This window comes from Alligator mississippiensis, chromosome 4, assembly GCF_030867095.1.
Source record: "Alligator mississippiensis isolate rAllMis1 chromosome 4, rAllMis1, whole genome shotgun sequence".
Lineage (NCBI taxonomy): Eukaryota > Metazoa > Chordata > Crocodylia > Alligatoridae > Alligator > Alligator mississippiensis.
This window is the reverse complement of record NC_081827.1, coordinates 70590001-70616312: the sequence shown is the minus strand read 5'-3', so window position 1 is coordinate 70616312 and position 26312 is coordinate 70590001. Positions and strand designations below refer to the sequence as shown.

Here is a 26312-nt window from a genome sequence, read left to right as displayed (position 1 = left end):
TAGGCCGCATACAGATGAGCATGGCCATGCGGTTTGTGGTGCTGCAAACACATCTGCAGTGCCACATACCACACAGTGCTGGTTCCCTATAAATATTCTATTTATGATGGTCAAGGCTCAAAACATTAGATATCTGGTATGATATTTTGTTCCCCAACAGAATTTCTAATGAGGCATGCATGAAGCAGATGCAAATTTATGTCAGATGGAGCAACTGTCCCAAAATTCTCCCAGATGGTTAGGGGAAACAGAGATGCCAATGAGATCTTAATAAAGACACTGCTGGGAGATGAGCATGGGAAGAAGGAAGAGTAACAGAACAGCTGATACAGCAGTGCAGTGGAGGTAGAAGGTTAAATAACTCACCCTCCTACTTCTAGAGCTGTAAGTTTATAGGCAGATAGTAGTCTCCACATGGCACAAGTATCTCAGTTGCCCACATTACCTTAGCCATTATCCTATCATTTCCTTGTGCAGGTGTTGCTCTCCTGACTACACCAGCAAAACTTCCAACAGCATCTTTCTTCCCTTGAAATTTGCCTCTTTCACCAGTTGTCTTAGCACAGTAAATATCAAACTCTGACAGGTGCTACCTACTGGACCAGAAATGAGGACTGCTCATTGAAATGCAGTTTGACATGCTATACTTCAGGCACCTTCTAAATGCTTGCTAGAAGCAGAAAAGCAAAAACAATGGTTAATTGCTATTGTTTTGTTTTGTATTAGTCTGTAATGGAAACATCGTGTTCAATAACACAGCATGGTCAGTGATAATGGCATGTTGTTAATAACAAATTCTAAGAGAGAAACTTACAGACTTCTGAACACCTAGTCTCAGATTTCAACACAAACAGCTTTTTTCCATCATGTGCCCACTACTATGCGACTGATTCAAAAACTAGCAGTGCCACCAGGCCTACAGCAAGTTAGACAACACTCTCCCCATTTCTGCCAAACTTGGCCTGCAGGACAATCACAAAATAACTGAATTTAATTTCAGGTTTTGCAATACTGTCACCTCTTAAAATATAATATTACCTTACATCATGACAAACAATGCTATACCCATATGAATTCACACCACCTCTATTTTAAAAGGTGATCTAGATAAGATAAAACAAATTAATCCACCACACATGCAACCTGGGCATGTGCCCTTTCTCTACAATCTGTACAAAGACAACATGAATATTCAGGGATTATAGAAAGTATTATATTCATTTTCACATTGGGAGAACTGAAGTGATCAAATTCTGTTTCATGACAAGGAAGCTCTCTTGGGGCAATATGCAAGTTCTCACACTCAAGGTGAAGAAGCAAAGGATAGGAATCTAATAAATAAACCTTCTCCGTCTAACATTTCCTAGTGATTGCAATTCAACGAGCATTAAACAACAGTTAAAAAAACTAACAAAAAAATCTCTCTCCCGGCTCTTTGCTCAATTCTGTTTCTTGGTCCTAATGATTTTATAATTCAGCTAGGTCTCCAGTCACCACAGAGCTTCCCCAGGGGACAAGGCCTTAATTGCTAATATAAATTTCTAAGAAATGTAAAAGGATTGTGACAAAACAAGCAGGAGAAGAGAGAAAAGAAAATTGTTTCAGGATTTTTTCAGTTACACTAAAAGGCAAAATGGAAGGCACAACTCATCTCTCCCTTTCGCCCTGCTGCCCCCCACCCCGGTTTGTACTTTAAGAAGCAAATGCTTCAGTGTTCATTTTATTGTAGATGCAAACAAATAGATGTAGCTTGAGATTTTTTTGTACTGCCCAACAACAGCAACTAGAAAATAACATTTCCAGACTGATAAATATTTCCACCTGCATCAACTTCATATCCTGTCTTCACCAGGAATCCAGGTGAACAAATATAACACAACAGCAGGGGCACCATCCCAGTTTGAACACAGCAGTTAAAGTTTGACTTTATTCCCTTAATCAGGTAAGGATTATACTCTCCCCAGATTATGAATTAATCTGTGTGTCAAAACTACTACTGTCTCATCCCCATCAAAATGTTACCCTACTTGAGAGAGGAAATGAGCCATGTTAGTCTGAGGTGAGGAAGAAGGCAGAGCAGGGTGGCACTTTAGAGGCTAATCATTTAGAGAATGTATATGCTTTCATAGACAACAGCCTACTTCCTCAGATGCTATGAAGCCACATCTTAGTACACACGTAGTTAAAGCAAACATTTTTCCTTAGAGTGAACATACCCACAGAAGGATAATACAAAGAGAAAAGCAGCAACAACTATTATTAGTAATTCCTAGAAATACTGCAGAATGAAGTGCTTGCCAAAGGCAAACTGTCCATGGTGGGGATTTCGGCCAGTCACTGGTGAAACAGCAAAGCTCTGATTACATTGCTGCTGCTTGTCTCAGCTTGGGACACAAGTAAATTGTAGCTGATGTCTGATAACTGCATTGCCTGTTTAGAAATGCAAAACTCCAAAACACTTGGTTCAGAGATTATACCTTTTATTAGACCAACTAAGAAAACACAAAAAACCTCTTTTTCTGCAAGCTTTCGGGTGCACACACCCTTCCTCAGGCTCAGGAAAAATTAAAGATGGTAAAGAGTCCCCATAGGTAGAACATAAACTTCGTTTTTGCACAGAGGAAGCTAAGGGTGGAAGTCTGTTCCTCTGGATCCATGAGAATGTCATGGTAGTAACACTTTCCATGAGAGTGACATTGCCTGTTTAGGTAAGATGTTTGCTAGCTCATACCTACAGCAGTGGCAGGACACTTGATGCTGTAAACAGGGCAAAATGACAGTACAGACAAGGCTAAAAAGGGTAAAATTGGTAAGGAGGAAATGTTACTTTGAAAAAGACTCTCAACCTGGAAAGTACATAAACCAAAGGAGAAAGTTTGCATTGAAGTAATTTTAAAATGTAGAAAGCACCTTTTTTGGCACACATCTTTGGTTGATGCTTAATGCATGTCATCAGGACTCATAGTAGAGATGATATCTTTTATTAGACCAACAAGATTTTTGCAAATAAATTGTTTAATTACGTGTCATGTCTTTATGTTTCTATCTCTTCTTTTTTCAGTACTTGTACATAGCTGTTTGAGGTCATGGCTTGCAGGGGTCAAGTTTTTCAAAAGTAAGGGGAGGGGGTGGTCGGTCAACTTCTAGTTCCCCTATTTGAAGGCCTTTAAAAGAGCAGAATTTCAGGTAGCAGGTACTTGCAGTTCCTGAAAGAGTCCCCTGTAATATTCCTCAAGTTAAACGCCAAGAAAGTAAAGCAATCAAAATCCCTAGATGCTTTTCAAAATCTGGGTCAATGACTTCTTACACAGATTGGTCTAATTAAGCCTTTTTATTGGTGATTTTAGCTTAATCCATAATACTAGATTCCTTTTTGCCTCTCCTCTGAGACTTTATATTTCTGTTACTTTGTCTCTCTCTCTTGTTCCTTCTTAAGGACCGTTGCCACAAAAGCACTTACCTTTACATTTGGCTTTCAACTGTAAAGTGTTTTCTTGTTTTCTCTTTCCCTTATCTACTTCTTCCACTACCCTATTACTTGCAGAGCTCTCTGTAATCATAACTCACCTTGTATAGGCTTGCACAGGCTCTGCTGTACATGGCAGTCCAGGGATTTTCAGTTACCCTTCTTGCATGCCTCTGATGGTCACCTCACTTCCCTCTCAGCTTAACCCCTAGTTCCACCTGCCTAGCTGAAGTGCCTTTCAAGATCACTACAGAGGTCTGTAAATTGGCTAAGATAATTCATGTATCCTTTTCATTCTATATACTGCCATAGAGCTTAATCTGAATGGGTTCATTTTTAAAGGGCAGAACTTAAAAGTTATATTTATTTTTAGCAGTAATTTGTTTGGCAAGCTGTAGCTTTAAGAGGCTTTCACAAGAGCCATTTGGAACTGGTTGGCATTACCTTCTGCAGCAACTCTCATGTGATACAAGGCTAAAGAGTCAGAACTCGGACACTGACAAAAGCAAACATCCGCTAGACTCCTTAGCTTTGAATGATTACTGACCGCTAACAAGCAAATTGCAGTGTGTCCCACCACCTATTACCAGACAGCTATGAGGATGCATGATTCAGTTCACATTTTATCTTACATAGCAGGCATTGTATGTGGCTATAGGTGATCCAGTAATTGTTTCCACAAATATTTGTTTAAATTCAAAGCAATCTGGATTCAGCCTAGTATGTAACTGCTTCACGTTCACTTCCCACAAAGTTAAGTGCATTACTAAGACAAAGACTCATTTTTATCATTTACATTATAGTTGTGCCTAGAGACTCCAGCCAGGTTTGGGGCTTCATTGGGGTATGCAAACGAAAGCACAGAAATCTTCAGGCTGGGACAGTCTGTCACTACGCATCTGTACAGGGCCTAGCACAACATAGAGGGTTTTCCTGCATGATAGAAGGTGTCAACACCAAAGGAAATTTTTAGTTTTTAAAGCTTAATGAAATGACAAGACAAAATAAGATTCCAGTTATATCCTATATAATTATCATCAATCGGCAATTCCTCGCAGTCAAGGAAGATTGCCTTCTTTGTGGGTCTGAAGGTGGCTGACGAGGATCAACAGACTACTGCAACTTGAGCACAGGGTGGATGGCTCTGGATTCTTGATTCTGTCTGTGATGCACTGTTTCTGCCATTCCTGCTTTTCCATCACCTGTTATTGTAATAAGGTTTCAAAATACTGAGATTCTTGTAATACACTCTTCCTCCATTTGGGGCAGTCCTGGGTGATATTCTCCCACAAGTTGATGTCAACGTTGCTTTTTTTCCAAGCTGGCCTTGGGGACATCCTTTAAGTGCTTTCTTTGCCCTCCTCTTGAGCATTCGCCTTGACTGAGCTGGGAAAATAAAACTTACTTTGGGAATCTGGAGTCGGACATCCAGATGATGTGGCCAGCCCAGTGAATTTGATGTTGGATGATCATCACCTGGATGCTTGTGGTATTTGCTTGTGAGAGGACAGTAATGCTTCTGTCTTCTCACTGGATTTGAAGGATCTTTTGCAGACAGCATTGATGGTACTTCTCCAGCAACTTGAGGTATCTCCTGTATGTTGTCCATGTCTAAGCTCCATACAGTAAGGTGGGGTTCATAACTGCTTGATAAACCATGAGCTTGGTTTTGGATCTGATGTTACGATCTTCAAACACCTGTTTCCTTAGGTGTCTAAAGGCTGCACTTGTACATTTGAGGTAATGTTGGATTTCTTCTAGCCTTATAGGTAACAGCTTTTGTAGTTAATCATACTACAAAGATGATCCACAGGTGAGCCCGGGTCTTAAACAGATGGTCATCATTTGTTGGATATGTTAATTCTTAAAATCTTAAGTGAATGTGTGGGTACAGTATCCAGCATCAGAATACAATAGAGTATTAAGCTTGACTGGTTCATCTGCCAAGCTGAACCAAAAACCCAGAGCATTTTATCATGTTGAGGGAATATATTCACATAGCTAAAAAAAACAGCAACGCCTTACAGAGGAGCCATTAACTCAACACATGTCAAAGCATTTGTCTCAGGAAAGACAATGGTTTTTGCTCTTCTCTGTACAGATCTATGGAGCTCCTAAAGAACTGAATGGGATGGAGAAGGAGTTAAACTGTGGAACCATGTCAGTTCAACTATTTTTCTTAACTCAGAGAAATAAAAAGGCAGTATATCCACCATTCTTCCCTTTCCAGAGAGTTCCCACCTCTCACTGACATGGAGGTATCAATTTTGTTTGTCATCATCACCATGTTTTTTTTTTGGGGGGGGGGGGGGGTTAAATATTGAGTCATCTTGAACGCCTCCACTTTTGTAAGTTCAAACAAAGTGCAGTGAAAAACAACCTTCCAAAAATTAGGTTTCCTTATGGTATCTCAAGTTCAGGTCCCCAAAGCACCTAGAATCCTTGTCTATAGCACATGAACTTTATTTTTTTTAGTCACTTATCTTGTTCTTTGAAATACAGGAAGTCAAGTTCAGCTGAATATATTCCTCTGCTAACTGCACTTGAAAATCTGGCAGGCTGCCATAGTGCTTTAAGACTGGTTAAGTAATCAAGGATCCAGATTTTACCATGCGTGTCTTGCCCTACGTGACCTTTGGCAAGATGTCAAAATTTAGCCTGAGAAAGCAGGACACTCATGATTAGTTCTGATGCAGTACAGAAAGTTTTACCTCCGATTTCCCCAAAAAGGTTTTTTAATGAAAGCTGGCTTGTTCCCTCTCACTTGTAAAAAATATGGGGAATTCTTTTAGAGGCAAGGAATTTATGGATGATCTCTCTTATTGGACCAACTCCATAATTTTGAAACAATCAAGGCTTTTGAATGCAAAGTATTCTTTTTCAGGTCATTTTTCTTTAGGGAAAGATTTTGTGGTTTGGCTTTCCAAAGGAAAGTGTCACAGGATTCTATAGGGGCAACAGTCATAGGGTTTTTCTTTAATTACTAGTACAATAAACAACAGAAAAAAGTAAGAGACTTCCTTTTCCTCCACTTTCCCTGTATGTAAAATTATCTTGCCTTGCTCTCCTTCTTCCATGAAAGGATATTAAACACCGCTTACTTAGTGTGGCAAAGTGGGACTCCCCAACTAGCCACAATGCTAGTTTCCCCACTTGCCTTTCGGCACGCCACCCACCAGACTCGCCTGCCATGCCTTGTTCTTAATTAATTAGGATGTTAATTAAGGTGGGAAGCTGCCCATTCTTGCCCCAATACCATGGGGCACTATCTGTGGCTCCGTTCCTCCCCTACACCGCAGCCCAAGCCTCGCAGATGGCAACCACGGATGTTAATCTCACTGGCCCCATACTGGGCACCAGAATCCTTCAGTCCGGACGCCTACAGGGTCCCTCCTCTCAGACAGCCTATTCTACCTTCACTTGGGCTGCCTAGCTCCCTAAAACTATTTCCCCACTCAGGCATGGTCCCCCTGGGACTTTGGTCACACAGGCCCTGGCCTCACCTCCAAGGCCAGTCAGAACCCCAGGCCCTCAGGTCTGGGCGTCTCTTGTGGTGGGCCCCTGGCCCTTTTGACCATTCTGGTCCTGACCCCAGCATTGACCAGTTGAGGGTACTCTACATCAGGCCTCTGTCACTAGGTCCCTCAGTCTCTTGGGTCTGCCTTCTGGCCCCTACTAGGGGTTGGGGGAGCTGGGGTAACTCACACCACGGCTGCTGTTCCATGGTCTCATGGGGACTCTCACTCCCCCCCGGAGCAGCCAGTCATTGTGCTCAACTATAGGTCTTGCTTTCGACCCACACTCAGCCTCCCAGTGGTGGAGGACTTACTGGAGTCAGGACTCGCCCCTATCTCTTGGACTGAGCCCCCTTACTTGGTCTCTGGCCCGAACTACAGACTCAGGCATCCAGAGACATACCTAGGCCTACTCCCTTCACTTGGGGCTCCACACCACCCCCTCACTTGGGGCCACAGGGCTTCCCTCCCTGGTGGGCTCAGGTGGCCATAGCTGTGTCTGGCCCCAACTACCTTTCCTTGGGGTCCTAACACCCCACAGGGCTCAGGTGGCCACAGCTGTGCCTGGCCCCCAACTATCTCAGGTGTTACTTAACCCACCTGAAGGTAAAGGCTAGGGTTAAGGCACCCCTACCTGCCTTTCACTGGGGTGGTAACTGGCCTGGCATTTCTTGGGGGGTACCGCACCACTGAGAGCCCCACCAGGCCACCCAATCCTAGCAGGGTGCAGTTTTAGGTCATGCTCAGGACCAGGAGCCTCCTAGCCTTCCCCTACAGCTCCTGCCCTTACCTCCAGGTTGTTGTGGAGCCTTGCAGCCAGGCAATGTTACTGCCTGGCTGCCAGCAGTGAACTGCCCTGTTTATATGGGCGGCCAGAGATCTAAAATGGCTGCCGCAATCAAGCACCTGCCGGCTGCTTGGCTCCACTCTTGAAGTGGCAGGCACCCACAGTGCCCTGCCACACACATTCCTGCTTAAAATAGTTCCTGGGGAAGGTTTCCCCTGCTGCTCCTCCCAAGCAGGCTCCCCTCACAGCCTGAGAGCCCTCAAATGGTGAGCACCCCCAAAGATGCTCCACCACACTTATACAGTCCAGTCCCAACAAAGTAACAAGTAGGGTTTCATGACAAATGAATCACATACATAAACATTTACTAACCTACAATTTTGATCATGTCAGTAAGTTAAATTAAATATAGAAAAGGTATAAACTGCTTCTTGGGATTTTATTATAATTTTTTCAAGAGAGGGAAGATTAATCTACTAAATACTAGATCTTTCACAGCATGTGTCACCACCATATCTCTGTATTTACTATACATTAAGCATATGGGGCACACAAAAACTCTTCCATATAAGGCAAAAAATACCAAAAGGAAATTATACACACGCTGTTTCAAATCAAGAAAAGAGGTTCTACTTACCAACCCAATTGTTGTTATCATAAATCTAAAAATATACCCAGCTAAGTGTTTTACACTTTTCTGTGTATTTGACCTTTCCAAACTCTTCCCTGTCTCTGCATAAAAGGTGGTGTACCCTTAATATCTCTAAACCATTTTAGGAGCATCAAACACCTTTCTGTCCTATAAAAATGTCTGTATGATCAGAAAAGGCATTTGCCAGTACAGTTTAACTCAATAATATAAGATTTAGCCATCCAAGGAAAAAGCAATGTGCTGCCTAATCCATTAGTGCTGCCTAGTTGATGAAAATGCTGCTGATGTTGAAAATAATAAAGATTTGTGCAGACCCCTCTGCCTTCAGACTCCAGTCTGGTCAGCTCCACAGATCAGCTGAAAGGCCCTTGATACTAACCAGCAGCAGTTTCTTCTAGCACAAGTTACAGGAAGAATTGGTCACAGAGAGAATATTATGTTACTCGGTGAATGCCAGTTGTATCTGTGGCCTGAAATGGCAATCGCATTATACAAGATCCAGCATCCAAACAATGAAATACATAGCATCTCTGACTTGCCATGCTACTAATACAATCTCTTGGTCCCTAGCCTACATGGCAGATCCCAGAACAGTGACAACCCACATCCTGCTGAATTCAAGTTTTCTGAGACTAAGGTGGCCCTTCTTGCTCCATATAATGAATCTATAGATCCTATTTTAAAGGCATTTTCCCCCTTCCCCCTCCCCCTTCTTTACACCCTTCAGATATTTATGAATTTTTACCCTTCTTCCCTTAGGTTTTGATCCTTCAAATACTTACCCATGTGTAGGTGCTTACACTGGATTACCATGAACAGCTCTTCTAATTCCAACAGAACTCCTTCTGGGAGTAAAATTAAGCACCTCATTAAGTGCTTGCTGGCTCATAGATTTACTTACACTATACCTATTTAGAGCTGGGGTTATTGATTTCTTGTGCTGATCTGTGCAAACATATCATCAGTTCTTTGCTGCTTGCCACTGAACTTTCTTCAGTGCATCTACAACTTTCTGATAATTAAACACTACAGTTTCAGAGAGTTTTGTTGGAGATGTATAACATATATTTCTGGTCACCACAGAGAAATAGACAAACAGAAAAAAAAGAACAATGACAAAGATCAATTCCTATACCAGAAATTCCTATGCCAGGAAAATATATGTGAGGCAGCAGGTTGACTGGTTTAAGCTATTCATCCCTCACTATGCGTATAAATCCCATTACTATTAACGAGAGTTATACAGGCCCCCAAACAGAAAACTAAGTGGACTTGCCTGAAGCTAAAACATTCCACTTTGCAAGTATAAATGAATGAAGAATGATTGTTTTGTGAACATTCATTAATCTAATCTATGGCAAAGCTTTGATTAATTTCCCGAGCGAATACAGTTCCTCTTAGTGACACTAATTTGTAGGATTCCTTCCTCTTTTGGGAAGAAACCTTAATATGTCAAGGCACAGAATTTGGTGTTTTTGTAGTAAAAGTCAGTTTTTTACAGCACTTATTCTGGAGAAAGTTTACTTTCAGCTTCAGGTAAAATTTTAGCAACCAAAATGAAAAACACTTTGTTGTATCTTTGAGAATTTTCACTAGCAGCAAGAATTCTCTCATATTTTACCAACAAACTATAAACTCTTCAAACATTTTGCTTAAAATAAAAACAAAGAAGAGCAGAGTATGAAAAGGCTGTGCATTTATGTCTAGCTATGTAAGTGTAGGTGGTTACTTACCTTAGATGCTGGTTAAAATAGCATGTAAATGGCTGTGAACCAACTTCCTCTTTCCAGTACTCCTGCCAGTGTGCAACAATTTCAGAGTTCTTCTGATTTTCTCTTGCACAGGGAGGAATGAATGAACACTGTCAAAATACATTCCAAAAATGGAGTTACTTATGCACTCAGCAATGCATATTCCTCTGAATTTACCTCACCAAATTCACAAATACTAATAAAATTGGACCTAAAACAAGAGAAAACAGTAAGCAAGCTAGCATCCCTAGATCACAAGCTGCTTTATACATTTTAAAGTACTTTTGAAGTACTTTGTACATGCTAGGAACATTTTAAAAGATTGTTTTTATTACATTTTGCTCTCTCTCATTCCACCCTTCCCTCCCCTGTAACATGCCACTGTTGAAATTAAAAAAAAATAATTTTCAAGGTATGTTCTAGCTAGCTATATTAATTGCAGATATTATCTCCGGGTTTTTTTTAAGGAAGAAAATTCAGGGAGTTAGAAGTCAATTCAGCAAATATGTTTAAATCACACTGAAGGTTGAAGGGCTTCTTTAGATGCTTTGCTGAAGCTTTTAATACAATTTAGTAATAGGTTTATTGTTTAAAAAAATATGTACGCCTAACTGCACATACATATTTCTTCTTTCCTTCCTCTTTCTTCCTTCATTTGGATTCTCTCTCTCCATCCCATTTGTTCAATCCAATATGAATAGATAGCACTACAAACAATCATATTAGTTTAACATAAATAATAGACAGAGTAGGACACTGGGCCAAAAGATGCACTGACATGTTACAATGTGCATGCTTCAACCTATGGTCTCTTTAAAATTGGGAGCTGAGATAGCAGGATGTGACAAGGGAGCATGCGACTGATGAGAAGTCCAATATAAAGATGAACACCCTTCCCCCCAAAAATGATATGTACAGTGAACTGGAAGTCAATTTCCATTAAATCACTGCTTGAATTTTTGCAGTGTGAAAAAAGCTCTCCTAGGAATTCATCATGCTGATCAAGTGAAACTTGAGTGTGCCTGTCAGCACCTGCAAATATTGTCAGTAGCTCCTATATTTGCACCTGGAAAATGCTGCAAATTCTCCATCATTCGTTTCAAGTAGAAACATGCCTTTTTGGCAGCAAAGCATCCCCATTTTCACATGTATTTTGTGTCACTCTTGGGCAAAGCTGCTTGCATAACTGTGAGATAATCCTGTGAGATTCTTTTTGTCTTGACATTTAAAAAAACTTGAGCAGCATCATGCTTCTTTCAGATACCGATTCTTGAAACAGATGATATAATACAAAATTGTCTATATTCTGCTGGAGTTGGGGTGACATTGTATTTGTGAGGGCTCAGGAAAAATGCACAAGAGAAAAGTTTTTGTGAGCAATATCCTTTATCAGACCAAAAGAGATAAAGACAAGTTTTTGTGTATGAAGTACCCTTCCTCAGGTCTCTCAGAAAAAGGTAGACACAGCATGAACTATATACCAGATAGAACACAGGCCTTTATTATAGGACCATAGGAAGGTAGGGCTGGAAGGGACCTCATGAGATCATCTAGGCTAGTGCTCAGCTCAAGGCAGGATCATCTCTGAGTAAAAAAAATATTCTAAGTAAGCATCTGTCTACCCTGCTCTTTTTTATTCTGCTATTTCACATCATATAGCTTCTCCTGGCATATATTTTTCAGATTGACAGTGCAATTTGGAAGCTCTTTTGCTTTGAAGACTGCCACATCCACATGATGCATTTCAAAACCTGTTGGTTGAGGGGAAGGGGAAGGTATTCTATTAAAGAGAGTAGCTGGGGATGAAGCTTCTGCACTTGCCTGCTATGCTGCATATCCTAGAAGAAGCACAGGCCATTGTATGGAGAGTGGGGAGAAAAAGGGATAGTTCCTAAGCTTCCTATTAAATTATGTTTATTTTCTTGTACGTCTATCACTTGGGGCAATAGTTCAGCTCAGCTCAGCCCAGTCAAAGTGTTTGGCAGTTGCTAAGCTAGATTGTTCTATTATTGTCTGGTGTTTCTCTAGCATTTTTTGTTGAATAAAACTTTCAAGCATGTTTCCGGGCTTCACACAAAAAGCAAGTCACAAGGACTTCCTAGATAAAAACTTCCACACAACATGTGCAAGATCTCTTATTTTTCAGGTCAGCTGAGCTGGCATAGCACAGCTGTGGAAATACCACCACTGTAATGTGAGCTTCAACATGGGCATGGTCAGCATGGAGACAGAGTGTAGTACAGGCAGTCCTTGACTTACAATGTTTTGAGTTACAATGTTTTGCACTTACATTTATAAATTGACACAGTTTCAACTTTATGATGTCAGTTTTGACTTTACAATGCTTGATCCAATGCCACACCAGCGAACAAGTTTGCTGCATTGCCCATCTTCCTGGAGAACATCTGTCCAAACTTCCTTGGACACTTTCTTTAAGAAAGCGGACAAGACTCCAGAAAAACCTGCAGCCAAGACTCCTGAGAAGACTCCAGCCAAGAACCCTTTAAAAAGTCCAGCCAAGAGCCTTTCAAAAAGTCCAGCAAAGTCACCTCAAAGAAGCCCTTCCAAATCAATATGATGGCTATTTACAGTATAAATACATTAATGTAGCTATATTACTCATCTATAATTGATCAAGTACAAAATTCTGGGGTATTTTTAGTGAAAATAGGGTATCAGGCCTTGGTTCAGGAACAAATCCCCCATTTATAATGTTTCTTATGAGAAAATTGGTTCCAAGTTGCAACGTTTCAACTTAAGATATGTTTTTCAGGAACCAATTGTGTCCTAAGTCCGAGGACTGCTTGTTTATATTTATAAGCATTGTATACAGCTCAGATGCTCTGGTTGTTATTGCTCTGAAATCTAAAGAGGCATAATGGAGTGGGGAGGAACCGACAAGAAACAAAACAATGGCAAAAGATAAGGTACAGCCTGAGAGATTACCCATGGTCATTGAGGCAACAACAGAAGCTATTAATTGAGAATATTCCATAAAGGCTCCACGCAGGCTGGCAAGGTTTACTCTTCCCATTCCTGTGCCCTGGAGGAAAGGAGGAACCAAACCAGAAGGAGGCAGGCCACAAAATGTACACATGGTTGAGTGAGTCACCAGGGAGCAATTTTGCTAATTATTCTGCCAGTACAGGATACAACGACAGCACACTTCAACAGGATATCCTGCCTCTCTCACCCTTGAGATGGAGGTAACTGAGCTAACAGAAAACTGCAAAAGTAGAAAAGGAAGATGAAGGTTGAAGTGAAGAAAAATTAGGCATATAAACTGGTTTTATTTTTGCCCTTGACTCTAGGGGTTAAGTACCTTTGGGTAATTAAATAAATGCTTTGTTTTGAAGCAGCTGTTCCTGAATCACTTGAATATAGCTGCTGTCACAGGCTTCCCAGAAAAAGGGCTTGCACCTGCCAAAACCCTACTGGGCCTGCCAGGGGAACACAGGTGATAAAGGGAGGGAGGGCAGGGAGGGGAAGGTACTGAGACCCAAGAGATGTAGGAGTGACTGGACAGTAGAGTATCACCAAAGGGGGAAACTGAGAGGAACGGAAAGGGGATTTAAGGCATAACTTGCCTAATAACTATTACACAATAAAATACTTATAGATCTGCTGCCAGAACTTGAAGGAAAATCACCATCATCTTCATATAATGCAAGACAGTCTAACTTCTCAGCAGCTGAGGGCCTTAGGCTACAGTCCCGAGAGCCGCACAAGGCATGGGCTGTAAACCAAGGGATCTCCCTAACCATGTGGGCAGCCCCCTTTGCATCACAGGCAGCTTGGCTATCCTCACCACAGCACTCCCCTCCCCTCCCCTCCCCTCCCAGCCACCTGTCTCTTCTAGCCAGCTCCAACAGCCTGGCTCCCTTACCCACCATGCATACAGCATGGGCACCCCAACCCCTGCCCCCCGACTTCCCAGCCCCTGGAGGTGGGCAGGGGAGACTGGAGGAGGGCAGGGGAGCCTGAAGAACCTGGCTTCCATGGCAGGAACAATGGCAGGGAGGGGGGCAGTGGTGACCATACCTGAGCCCCATGGACCACATGCTTATCCTTTGGGGACTGCATGCCACCCACAGGCTGCCAGCTGGACAGCCCTGATATAACCTAATTCACGAAGGGAGGGAAAAGACAGCTGAGAGATTCAAGAAATAGTTTTCTCTTCCTCTCAGCTACCATTTAGTCTAGTATTAGTAAGAAAGGTCCATCTTGCCTAACAAGTATCTGTACAATACTGATTAACGGTGTCAATTGGCCCAAACCAAGATCTGGGCTTGGCTGTGCTTGGTACCAACCAAATTAATGGGAAGACACTGTCCAAGCCCAGAAGTGCTACCCATCTGAACAAATAAGCCAAACAAACAAAGACTGGAAAGAGCCCGAGAAGTAAAGGGACTTACTCAAGGTCACCCAGCAAGTCAGTAGCAGAGCTGGGAATGGACCTAAGACCTGTGGAGTCCTGCCCACAAGATCACACTGCCCATCAGTTTCTAAGCAGAACTGAGTGTCCAGGATCTTGTATTCATTACAACTATAAAGACTAAGCCTGCTCCTTCCATTGAAGACCATGCCAATTCTCTCCTATTTCAGAGGAGGCAGCATTGGGTCTGAAGCTTATGTGAAATTACATTCCCCCCCTCCCCCCCAAACCTCAAAACAAGAGCTTAAAAATATATGCCAAGGAAAAGAAGAAAGTCTCCTGCCTTGCATCTATTTCATTTGTCTATGCTTTTCACCTCTCTATTCTTTGGTTACAGTATAGCTTCTCCTTGCAGAAGGTAATATATAGTTATAAATAGTCAGCATCAGAGTGATCATAGAATCACAGGACTGGAAAGACCTCGAGAGTCATTTAGTCCAGTGCTACTGTGACTCAGAGCTGAGCACAGGTTTCTGCACCCACGAAAAACAAGTGCTCACTACCACATAATCAAGGCTGCTCCTTGATACCTGTTTCAGTGAAGACTAGCCAGAGGCCCTTTAAACTACCAACCTGATTCTCCTCCGGTCAATTAATTATTTTGCTACTACATTCCATTTCATAACACCATTTGAATATTGTAAATGCTGAACTGTGGTCATTTCTGCACCATCTTCTGGGACAAAGGGGCTCGCCATAATTTAATATCTCTTAAAATATTAACTGTAAAGGGAAATCCTGATCCTGCAACCTTTGCCAACAGGTATAACCCACCACAGGCCTGGCAAAGCTTATCCAGCTGAACACTGACCCAGTAGGCTTTGTGCTTTGGCTCCATCAGGCTAGAAGAGTGGTTCTTAAACTTTTTAGACTCAACGTACCACTCATTACGCTTTATGCATCCCTTGGAAATTGCTAGCCCTTAGTTTTCTCTTGTTTTTTTGGCTATGGAAAAATAATACAGCAATTTTTCTGTTGCAAAGAACTTGGAAAGGCTGTAATAGGTTAGCATGCTTTTAACACTATGGATTACTGTTTGACATACTTTGGTTTGTCTTATGAATAGTTTGCACACCTAACACTTCTAACAGTGTGGCACCCAGTGGCACCCCATGATAAAGGATCTCAAGGCACCCCAAGGTCCCACAAAACCCTGGTTGAGAATCACTGGCCTAAATGCTCTTACACTTCCCTTGGTCTGAGTGGGTTCCAGAGCTCTCTCCTTGGTCCCTCCGGCAGACTTCCTCGGCCCAGTAAGCATACTTATATCCCTTTTCTTCTGCATTTGGCAGGTGAACAGACATGGGTAGAAGTCCCTGTGAAGAGCCATCCTGACTCTGTCAATTGCCTGTCAATACAGACACCAAAGACGATCCTGAGATGCTTAAAGTGGAGCTGCTTGGGAATATTGTTGGAAAATTATAAGAAGGCTAAACTCAAAAGGATTCATATCCAATCCTACTTCAGGTCAGACACAGCAACTGAGGTGGCAACCCTCTGCCCACCCTTACTATGGAAAATAGCTGGAAGGAGTCCAAATACCACTGCAAGAAGGGAAACTAAGGCTGGTAAAGAGTACTGCCAGACTCTCAGCATCTGCCAGAAGGTAGAAAAAGCCACCGTTAAGTTAAAGCAATGGTGTAAGAAAATGCAGAGAAGAAGGGGAAGCAGAAGGGGGAGGGTGGGCGCTCAGTCTATAGCTTTAGTGTTTTCAGCTAGTCACTGCGGTCCTATGGGTCACCCTGATGCTTCTGGAGACTCCAAGCCTGTAATCATAGATTCATAGATGTTAGGGTTGGAAGGGACCTCCATAGATCATCAAGTTCGACCCCCTGCATAGGCAGGAAAGAGTACTGGGTTCAGATGGCCCCAGCCAGATGCTTATCTAACCTCCTCTTGAAGACCCCCAAGGTAGGGGACAGCACTACCTCCCTTGGGAGCCCATTCCAGATTTTGGCCACTCTAACTGTGAAGAAGTTCCTCCTAATATCCAGTCTAAATCTGCTCTCTGATAGCTTGTGGCCATTATTTCTTGTGACCCCCAGGGAAGAAGTGAGCCCAGGGCTACCAACTAAGAACTTAAGTTGAGGTATACAAGGTTTAAGTATTCCTTTCATTAGTATAAGAAGGTGAAGATGTTTTGAATGGGGAAAGAAGCAAAAAGGTGTCATAAGACCAAATCTGTGCTCATAAAACATGAGCTAGATAACTTGGTTTCGCAGATTTCATAAATTATGGGGGGCTGGAAGGGACCTTGCAAGATTAAGTCCAGCCCCCCTGCCATAAGCAAGAAGTCTGCTGGGGTCAAATGATCCCAGCAAGATGGGCATCCAAGTGCCTTTTGAATGAGTCTAGAGTAGGTGCTTGCAGTACTCTGGGTGGAGTTCACAGCTTTTGATGTGTGTGTTGTTTTTTTGTTTTTTGTCTTTAGGTTTATTTTACAAAAATGATATTGACTTTTTAAAAACAGATTGGTTCATAGATGTTAGGGTTGGAAGGGACCTCAATAGATCATTGAGTCCAACTCCCTGCATAGGCAGGAAAGAGTGCTGGATTCAGATGAACCCAACCAGATGCCTATCTAACCTCCTCTTGAAGACCCCCAGGGTAGGGGAGAGCACTACCTCCCTTGGGAGCCCATTCCAGATTTTGATAACTCTGAAGAAGTTCTTCCTAATGTCCAGTCTAAATCTGCTCTCTGCTAGCTTATGGCCATTATTTCTTGTGACCCCCAGGGGCGCCTTGGTGAGTAGAGCCTCACCAATTCCCTTCTGTGCCCCCATGATGAACTTATAGGCAGCCACAAGGTCGCCTCTCAACCTTCTCTTGCAGAGGCTGAAGAGGTCCAGGTGCCCTAGTCTCTCCTCGTAGGGCTTGGCCTGCAAGCCCTTAACCATACGAGTGGCCCTTCTCTGGACCCTCTCCAGGTTATCCACATCCCTCTTGAAGTGTGGCGCCCAAAACTGGATGCAATATTCCAACTGTGGTCTGACCAGCGCCCAATAGAGGGCAAGTATCACCTCCTTAGTTCTGTTTGTCATACATCTAATGATGCATGATAAAGTGCAGTTAGCTTTGCTGATGACTCCGTCACACTGACGACTCACGTTCATCTTGGAAGAGGCTGTGATTTGGATGACTACACAGTCCGGTGGGTGGCGAATTGGCTAGACGGTCGTACCCAGAGAGTCATAGTGGATGGGTCGGTATCGACCTGGAAGGGTGTGGGCAGTGGGGGTCTGCAGGGCTCGGTCCTTGGACCGATACTCTTCAATGTCTTCATCAGCAACTTGGTCGAGGGAGTGAAATGTATTCTGTCCAAGTTTGTGAATGACACAAAACTGTGGGGAGAAGTGGACACACCGGAGGGCAGGGAACAACTACAAGCGGACCTGGACAGGTTGAACACCTCCAAAAAGGGTTACCAGCCTGTTGCTAAACTGCTCCATTCTCCTCTTGACTGAAAGGTAAGAGCTTGGGGAAATAAATTAATCTTTGCCAGGCTTTAGGAAGGCTCAACCCCAAGTTCTTTATGGAACATCTAAGTTAACCAATTCTGGTTTAAGAGACAACTGGACCCCCAGTGGAACAAGTACCTGTACAGAACACCTGCCAGATGGAGGTGTCAGCAATTAGCTTAGCTGTCCTCTCCAATCCCCAGACTACTTCCCAATGAATTAGCTCCACATACTCCAAGGCTTCTCTGGGCCTGAGTAGGCCGCAGCAAAGCCTGTTTCCTTGGCTTCTCTGTCTCACTTCCTGAGCACCAGGCTTGGATCAGCATGCCTCCCCCAAAAGCAGGAAAAAGATAATAGGCGAGAGACTATTTTGGAATTTCTATTGGTACACGACTCCATAATCACACATCCTACACCGTATAGTAGTAAGGATAGATTATTGTACAATTCAAGTATAGTCTCAATTACACATCTCAGAAGCATTATCAGCTAATGAAATTCCTCCCTCATTCCAAGCCATTCTTTGGAAAGATGACTCAGGATTCAATTCAGTGGAAATATTTGGTAGCAGATATAAAAGTTTGGTGTGCGTAAAAGCGTACTGAAATTCAAATCCGGCACAGGTCTATTGATACCCTCTGATTTGAGACTCTTCTCAACTGCCTTAAGAAAATGATGGCTACTCTGAATTGGAATTTTATCAGACAGAGCATTCTGCAATGGCATGAGGCTTGACTCACATCCTGGTTCAAATTCATGCTTCCCAGGACGCACACACTCTCAGGTCAATCTCCTGAATCCCAAAGTGGGATTATCACTTGTATCATTTGTATCACTCGAGCCACCCTTCTGTGATGAAGTCTGATACAGAGGTAAACCATGGATGCTCTCTTCAAAGATGGTTGCCACACCTTGAGAACAAGCCCATGAAAGGTGAGCAAATGTAGAGTGTAAAGAGCCAGTTTGGTGGAGGAGGAACTGTGATCTTCAAGGCTTCAACCTTAGTTCAGTCATGTTCAGGTCTGTCTTCCTGCACATGGTCCTTACAAAAAATCTCAGTTGAGTTTATTCCAGAGGAACGAAGTGGGGTTGCGTAGAAAACAGGCTGTATCTGCCTGACCTGGTACAGAGGCTGGAAAGTGTATTGTGAATGGGCAGGATTGCAGAGCCAGACAGAACAGATATTGTCAAGGCGATTGTTGGTCTCGCAGAAATGAGGTCTATCTTTGTCTCTGCCACAGAGGTCCTATATGACACTGAGTAGGCACTTAAATCATAACGTTCACAGATAGACATTGGTTGTGCATGCCTCATTTTCTGGAAGCACACGCTTGACTCGCCTAACATTGATTTAAAGTACAATTCACTCCTAACTACAACTGACCTCAATGGGAACTGCAAATGTAGCAGCAAATCAGCATGTAGTTAAGATGACTGAACCCAGGACTTGGAGTCAGGAGCCATGTGTATATGATCAAAGGAATGTGCAGTTTTTACTGTGCACTCATGTAGTACTTGCATAACCAAATACTAAATGACTGTGCAGTAACTGGCATTACTGTGTAGTAGCATCCCTGCACATTTTTTTCTGATGTTACTGAACAGTGCACTATAGAGCTCACTGCTAATATGCAGTAGTGTTGCATTATGGTTAGTGCCCCCCCCACTATGCAGTAGCTTGTTGCCACTGGACAGCAGCATCTCATGTAGATGTGACCAGGGTAAATCCACTCTTTAACCCTGCTCCAGTGGCATGGACACTGGGGCAAGCAGCTGAAAGCCCAGAGGTCAAGGATTTGAGGCCATAGCATAAGTGCTCACAGCATGGCCATGTTAGATTCTGACACATCTGCAAATTCTGTTAAATATCTTGTCACAAGGGCGTGAGAAAGGAAAGGATTGATCTCTGCCACTGACTCTGCACAGACTCATGCAGTTATCTCAATTTGCTTAAATATGAAGTGGATCTATACATAAAAGCACAGAACACCGCTACAGCTAACATCCCAGAAACTAACTCTGTCAAATTCCCTAATACTTGATGCACTGACGAGCTTCCATTCCCACAGCGTCTGAGGTCTGAATTCCTCAAAATATCTATGGATTTATATTCAAACTCTCTCTGTGAGATAAAGGTGAGATAAGATAAGTTATTATCTGTGGGAAAGTGAAGCACAGACATAACAAGGCCATGCCTACTTAGTAAATTTATTGAGCCATAATGTAGCCACTTACTGTGCCAGAATTAACATTAATGAATGACAATGCTAATTAACTCAGAAGTGCCCCAAACAGACGATTATTCTGCTGCTGTTTTAAGAGGCTGCCCATGGAAAGTAGAGCAGTGTGCTGGAGGTTGCTGCTGCTGCACACAAAAAAACCTGCCATATTGACATGGCCTAAGTGAATTTCCCATGGTCAGATAGGAAGCCTGTCACAGAGCAACAAATTTTGCTTACATCTCCCCTGTTGGATAGTAGCCTAACCACTGGAACAGCCTTTTCTAAATAGAAAGGACAGGCAGAAGGGAAAGTGACTTGCCCAATGTTAGGATTTGGGCAGAGTGTGGGATAAGGAAGATTATGACAGAATGGAGTTTGTCCTGGAAGTATGAAAAACTGGGAGGCTACTGTCATATTGAATGTAATAGTTTGAATGCTTGTAATAGTTGCCCATTAGCCAGTTTAGACAAAAGGGCGAGGTTCATCTTCTTATCTAGGTTCATTGCTTGTTTCACCTGGCCTCACAACGAACCTGCTTAAAGTCTTGGCTCCTCGATCTTATCTCTAGAGGCCTTTAACAAGTTAACCTAAGGACAAGAAAAACGACAATATTCTGAGAGATCAAAACCCTAGGAGCCTTTTGAAAGGGGGTTGTAAAGGAAAGGTCACCACAGTGGTATGGAAAATCTTCCAAAGCAAAATTTAAGATAAACTAAATAGTCAGCGGACAAATTCCGTTGCAGAAGACAAACTGACCACCTAGCAAAAAACCTGTTGAGTAAGATCCAAGCCCAAATTTGGGAGTAGTGACAAGTTTGGGTAGGAGGGGCCCAAGACGGCAACTCACCCAATAAAAACTGTAACCTACAGTCCCAATTTGGAGGTAACCTCACTTGCAGAACAGCGAAGGAAGAATCGCAAGTGTAGGCCGGATCAGTCCGATCACCTGAACCACCCTCTCCATGAACAAGAACCCCTGTTCATGCTGAAGCCGCAGAGCGCCCGAGTGGGACTGAAGGAAGGGGACTTGTTCCTATCACTGCTGAGGCCAGCCCATTGAACTGTACTGCTGAGGCCAGCCCATTAAATTGTACTACTGAGGAATGAAACCATATTTAGGTGTTTGGCTTCTCGGAATTCTAGGATTGTAAGTATAATATAGTAATAACTTTTCTGGTTCAAATTATATAGTTAGTTGTAATTGTAATTGTTTTAAAGAAGTGCATTTAGAGTATTGTACCTTATATATATAGTTATCGTGTTTTTGATGTTTATGGTATTTCTTAAAATAAAATTGTGTTGCATAAATTAAGTGTGAAATCATTGTGAAATCATGCAATTAGCTGAAAATTTCCCCAGCCAGTGAATCAAATGAATCAATAAGTTGTGTGGGATCTTCTCTATTCCATAACCCACTAGAGACAGCTACATCCAGATCTTTTGCAGAGGTATGGTGGCAGTTAGTTGGCAATGTTTATTTTAACAGAAAGAGCGCTATGCAAATTATTAGACACACACTTTCAGTGTCTATCGCTGAGGTACCTGAATTAAGGTCAAAACATAGAACTGTCTCCATTAATCTCATGGCCTCAGTTCCCCATCTGTAAAATACCTCACAAGTATATTACAAAGATAAATTCATTAATGCTTTTTAGGTTCAGTGATTATGGGGATAAGCATCACAAAGGAGATTAAAACTTTTGTATTCAGCAAACAATGAATATATGTATATGAGAAAACAATGAATGTGAAGTATCAAAAGAAATATCAAACAACTAATTTGATACAATCTATCCCATGCACCAAATGAGGTATAAATTGCATAAGAAAATACAGTGTATGATCATGTATTTAGATTGCCATAATAGTCGCATACAACAAGCCACGGTAAAATTCCGGAGACCACTTTAATTCTGAGGTTTCCTAACTTTTGAGTGCTTAACATTTACAACCTGAATGTTCTTTTAATGTAAAAGGGGTGGGGGGCCATGTAAGGTATATTGGAGCTCTAATGAGAGCATGCAGCCTAAGAGGGTTTAAGTTGCAGCCCCTGGTCTCCTACCCAGCCACCACTCCCTCCACTCTGGCTGTGAAAGCAGCTGGAGTCTCCAGGCTCTGCCCCCAGCCCCCGCCTTCTACTTTCTGCCCCTGCTTCATGGGGTGGGGCAGTACAATGCTGTATGGCTTGGAGAGCTGAGGGTGAATCCACAGTGCAGCTGCAGAAGTGGTACCCATGGTGGTTGGGGGGGGCGGGTATGCAGTTGCAGGGGGCCTGTGGCTTTCTCTGGTGTGGCCCATGGAAGTGCAGACCCCAGCCCCTTAGAACTTGAACTGCCCTGATGTACATGTATTAGATAACTGTGTACTTCAGTATAGTCCCACATTAAAATTATAGTGGAGCAGCATTCCCTTCCTCCTACCTTCCTCATGTCAGCCCTAGTTATGGCTAATATTACCTGGCTCAGTCTCAGTTGTGAACATTCGGCAGCATGGGAGAGCAAAGTAGTAGGCAGCCCTTGGTCTCTTTTGTTCAGTTCTAACCATGAACTATTTGGACCAACACTACTACTGACTCCTTTCTCCAGCCATGCTGATTGAACTCCCACCTTCTCAAGAATCTAGTCAAAGCTTGTGTATATTTGTAACAACACATACAAGAATTCATTCACATAGATCTTTTCAAAAATAACTATCAGACAAGTTATTTCTGTACCATCTTTAGCTGCAGTCACAAAAGAAAAACATATTCTAAACAAGTGAGTAAAGAGGCAGATGTCACTATTTCACCAGCTAGTTGACATATTCCATTGTACATTTACCCAACTAAACATAGTTTTGCACCATGTATTGTATGTATTAGCAATACATTCACCGCCTGAAATGATATTAGCAAAACTGATGTTGGAACCCAGCTCCATACTTAATCCATTCTGCTTACTTTATTATATTAATAGTACAAAAGGAACAGGTCAGGATGTTTTTTGCACTCGTACTTTAAATGGAAGGTCTCTAATGCCCCAAGCTGTTAAACTTTGACACAAAGATTACTATTATCAAACTAACTAAAGAAAGGTTACAGCAAGTTATTTTAATTAATTTGTTCTTTAAATAATGTACCCACAAATCAGATGGGCAGAAACAAATGTTTAGATCACTGTAATCCTATACAGTGGTTTACATTCATATCTTGGATTAATTGTGACCCAGCTGTTTAATCTTTTAAGAACCAAAATTTATCTAGGATTGTGCAACTGTGTGATTACTCTTATGTGGTACAACCCTTACTTCTATCACACTCTCTTAGATGATAAATTTGAAGCAGAATATTTGGTCATGGCCAAACATATCTGCAATTAAGAGTCTAAATCAGATTATTCTACAATAGAAATTAGAATACTTTTATAGCCCAAAACACTGTGGGGAGCGGAAAGAAGAGATAAGCTGCCAACCAATTTAGCATTGTTGTGTAGGAAGTTGTAATAAGCTCAAATTACCCACTTTCACACTACTGATTGATCAGAAAGTACAGATAGATATTCTGGTGTATGAATAAGATGAGAATAGAAAAATAGAGTTTATACAGAACGTAAACTTTAAGATCATTAAAAACAAACTGTTCAGGACTTAGTATGGTCAATTAGAGTATCCACAGATGAGCAAGGTACTATCTATTTGCATTGATGTAAGGAGACAAAATACTGAAAGCCATGTATTAGACATGAGAGGTTAACAAAATTCTTTCTAGTCATTCATTCATAAGTAAGTAATCAAAGTCATTAAACTAAACCAGATTTATAGTCTGTTATTATTGCTATCCTTTATCAGCATAATGTTTGGAAAAGCTTTTTGAAGTGTATCAGACTTTATGACAAAAATATAAAGGAGAACACTACTGCCTTCAGGCACAGGCATTAAACTTAAAAAAAAATAAATCTGCAGAGACCTATCAATTGCATGCATTTCACTGCTTTTAAAAAGAAGCTGTGTTGGCAACAAGAACTCAATTTTTTTACCTGAGTGTTTAAAGTAAAATAAGTAAAGTGCAATTCCTTTTGAGTTCTTTTTCTTCTCAGTTTAATAAATTACTACCAGAGAATTTACTTACATTAACAAATACACCCTTTCTACTTGGTTTCATTCAGTAACATCTATAATCAACAATCAGTATGCTACAGTAAGGAATCAAGGAGGCTAAAGATGTAGAAAACTGATCATAATATCAATATAAACATGGAACAATGCCATGCCAATATATAGACATTTTTTTCAGGTGTCTAAATACAGTCCAAATAGTGTACTGGGTGCCTTTCCTATAATTAAAGATCAACCCTGCCATAAATATATCCACCTCAGCACACCCAATCTTCAAAGGCCTTAGAGAAGAGATAATGGGCAAACCTTGGCTCTGATTGAGTGGGAGAGTGTGGGAAGAGTGAAAGGTGAAGAATGTGAAAACAAGAATCCCTCACAGAGAAGATCCTGTAGCCATTTGATCTGAGTATTTCTGCGGCTCTCAGCTGCAGCAATATATGAAAACAACTTTTGCCTGCTGCATGGCTTATTGCTTCATCCTGTTTGGCAGGTACTGAACAGGCAACATTGAGAAAGCACCTCCAGTAAAGTGTTTGGAAAATGCTGTTATCTCTAGGCATTTAAGGAAAGTCAGTGTTCTGTAATGTGGGACAAGTGAGGGCCTTTCCTGGGTTATCCTTTTGCTCCTAAATTTTGCTGCCCCCCATCATCGTTGACAATAAAACTGCAATAACACTAAGAGAGCTTGTGTGCACACTGGGCATCTTTTTGTTCCTTGTCTACTAAGAGTTGCTCTGCAGCAACACTTACAAGTGTCTCAGCGGAAAGCCAGCGGGGCTGTAACCCTGCTTAATGGGTTTGTAAGAAGGTTTTGGGCTAACATATTTCTAAATAGTCTGATTCTGCTCCACTAAAATCTGTGGGAACTTCACTGCTAACATCAACAGATGCAAAAACAGACCCATGGTAATAAGAAAGTACTTACAAATATTGTTGTTCCCATTTATTAAATGAAGAGAGGCTAGGAAGGTACATGCCCTCCCAAAGAAACAAAGCAAATCACCAATAGATCAAAGATCAGAACTCACAGCTCTTGATTCACTGAAGTAGTTCAAACTGATCAAACATGTTCCTACAACTGACACTTCTTGAAGTCCCAATATTTTTTTCTATATTAACTTTCCATTCTTCCAGCAAAAAACCCCCCAAATAACTTACATTTTTCAGACATTTTTTCCTCTTTTGTGACGATATTATAGTTAATAACTTTTCTTCCAGCCAATCAAAGTGCTGGGAAGTTGACCAATACATCCAAGAGCAACACACATTAAAAGACAAAGGAAGATAGACAGAAAAGCAAAGATAAATTAATGAATTACAGCTCAAATAAAAGTCACCATTCAGACAAACTTCCTTACCTGTTTTAAACTAAACACAGTATCTTACCAATTTAGATTGCTGAAAGAATCACCTGCTAAATCAAATATACCTCATCCATTATGCTTCAATTTAAAATTTCGGGATGCTGCACTATTTAGGAGTCAAGCACAGAAGAATTAGTATTTAAAAGTTACCATGTCCACTGGATGCTATTAAAACCTATAAATACATTTCTACTGTCTTAAATAAGACTCTTCAGTTCTTTAAGGCAAGGGCCTAATGTTAGTAATGTTCTGCAAAGTACTTTGCACTTTGGGATGTACAAAAAATAAATAAATAAATAAATAAAATAAAAAAATCAATAAATAATAATTGGTCATGCAGCATAATAAGCCAAGATTAAAACGCATAACTGCCTCAGACTTGACCTGAGAATTTAAGTCTATACAAATATATAAGCAAAGCTTGTCAGAAACATTCTGCCACTGTTTAAGTAATAAATGAAAAAGAAAGACAAACCAAACCATATTTTAACTAAATTTCCCTGTAGCTGATTAGTTTCCTATTGGACCAGCATCAGCTGTACTGACAGCCTTGGAATCCCTTTGGAAGAT

General features: G+C 41.6%; 1 protein-coding gene across 5 annotated transcripts in view; it reads right to left on the bottom strand.

Moving 5' to 3' along the window:
• KCNMB4 (potassium calcium-activated channel subfamily M regulatory beta subunit 4) overlaps positions 1–26312 on the bottom strand; it is a 38044-nt gene that overhangs the window by 8334 nt on the left and 3398 nt on the right. For 4 of the 5 annotated variants that reach the window (XR_002092169.2, XM_019493591.2, XM_019493600.2 and 1 more), the window contains exon 2: positions 10154–10281. Coding sequence is in view for 4 of the 5 variants with exons in the window: in XM_019493591.2 (XP_019349136.1) it covers positions 10154–10281 (128 nt within the window). In the remaining variant the exon portion in view is untranslated. Of the gene's footprint in view, positions 1–9202; positions 9266–10153; positions 10282–26312 lie in introns of all 5 variants that reach the window. The other variant, XM_019493603.2, reaches the window with a different exon arrangement.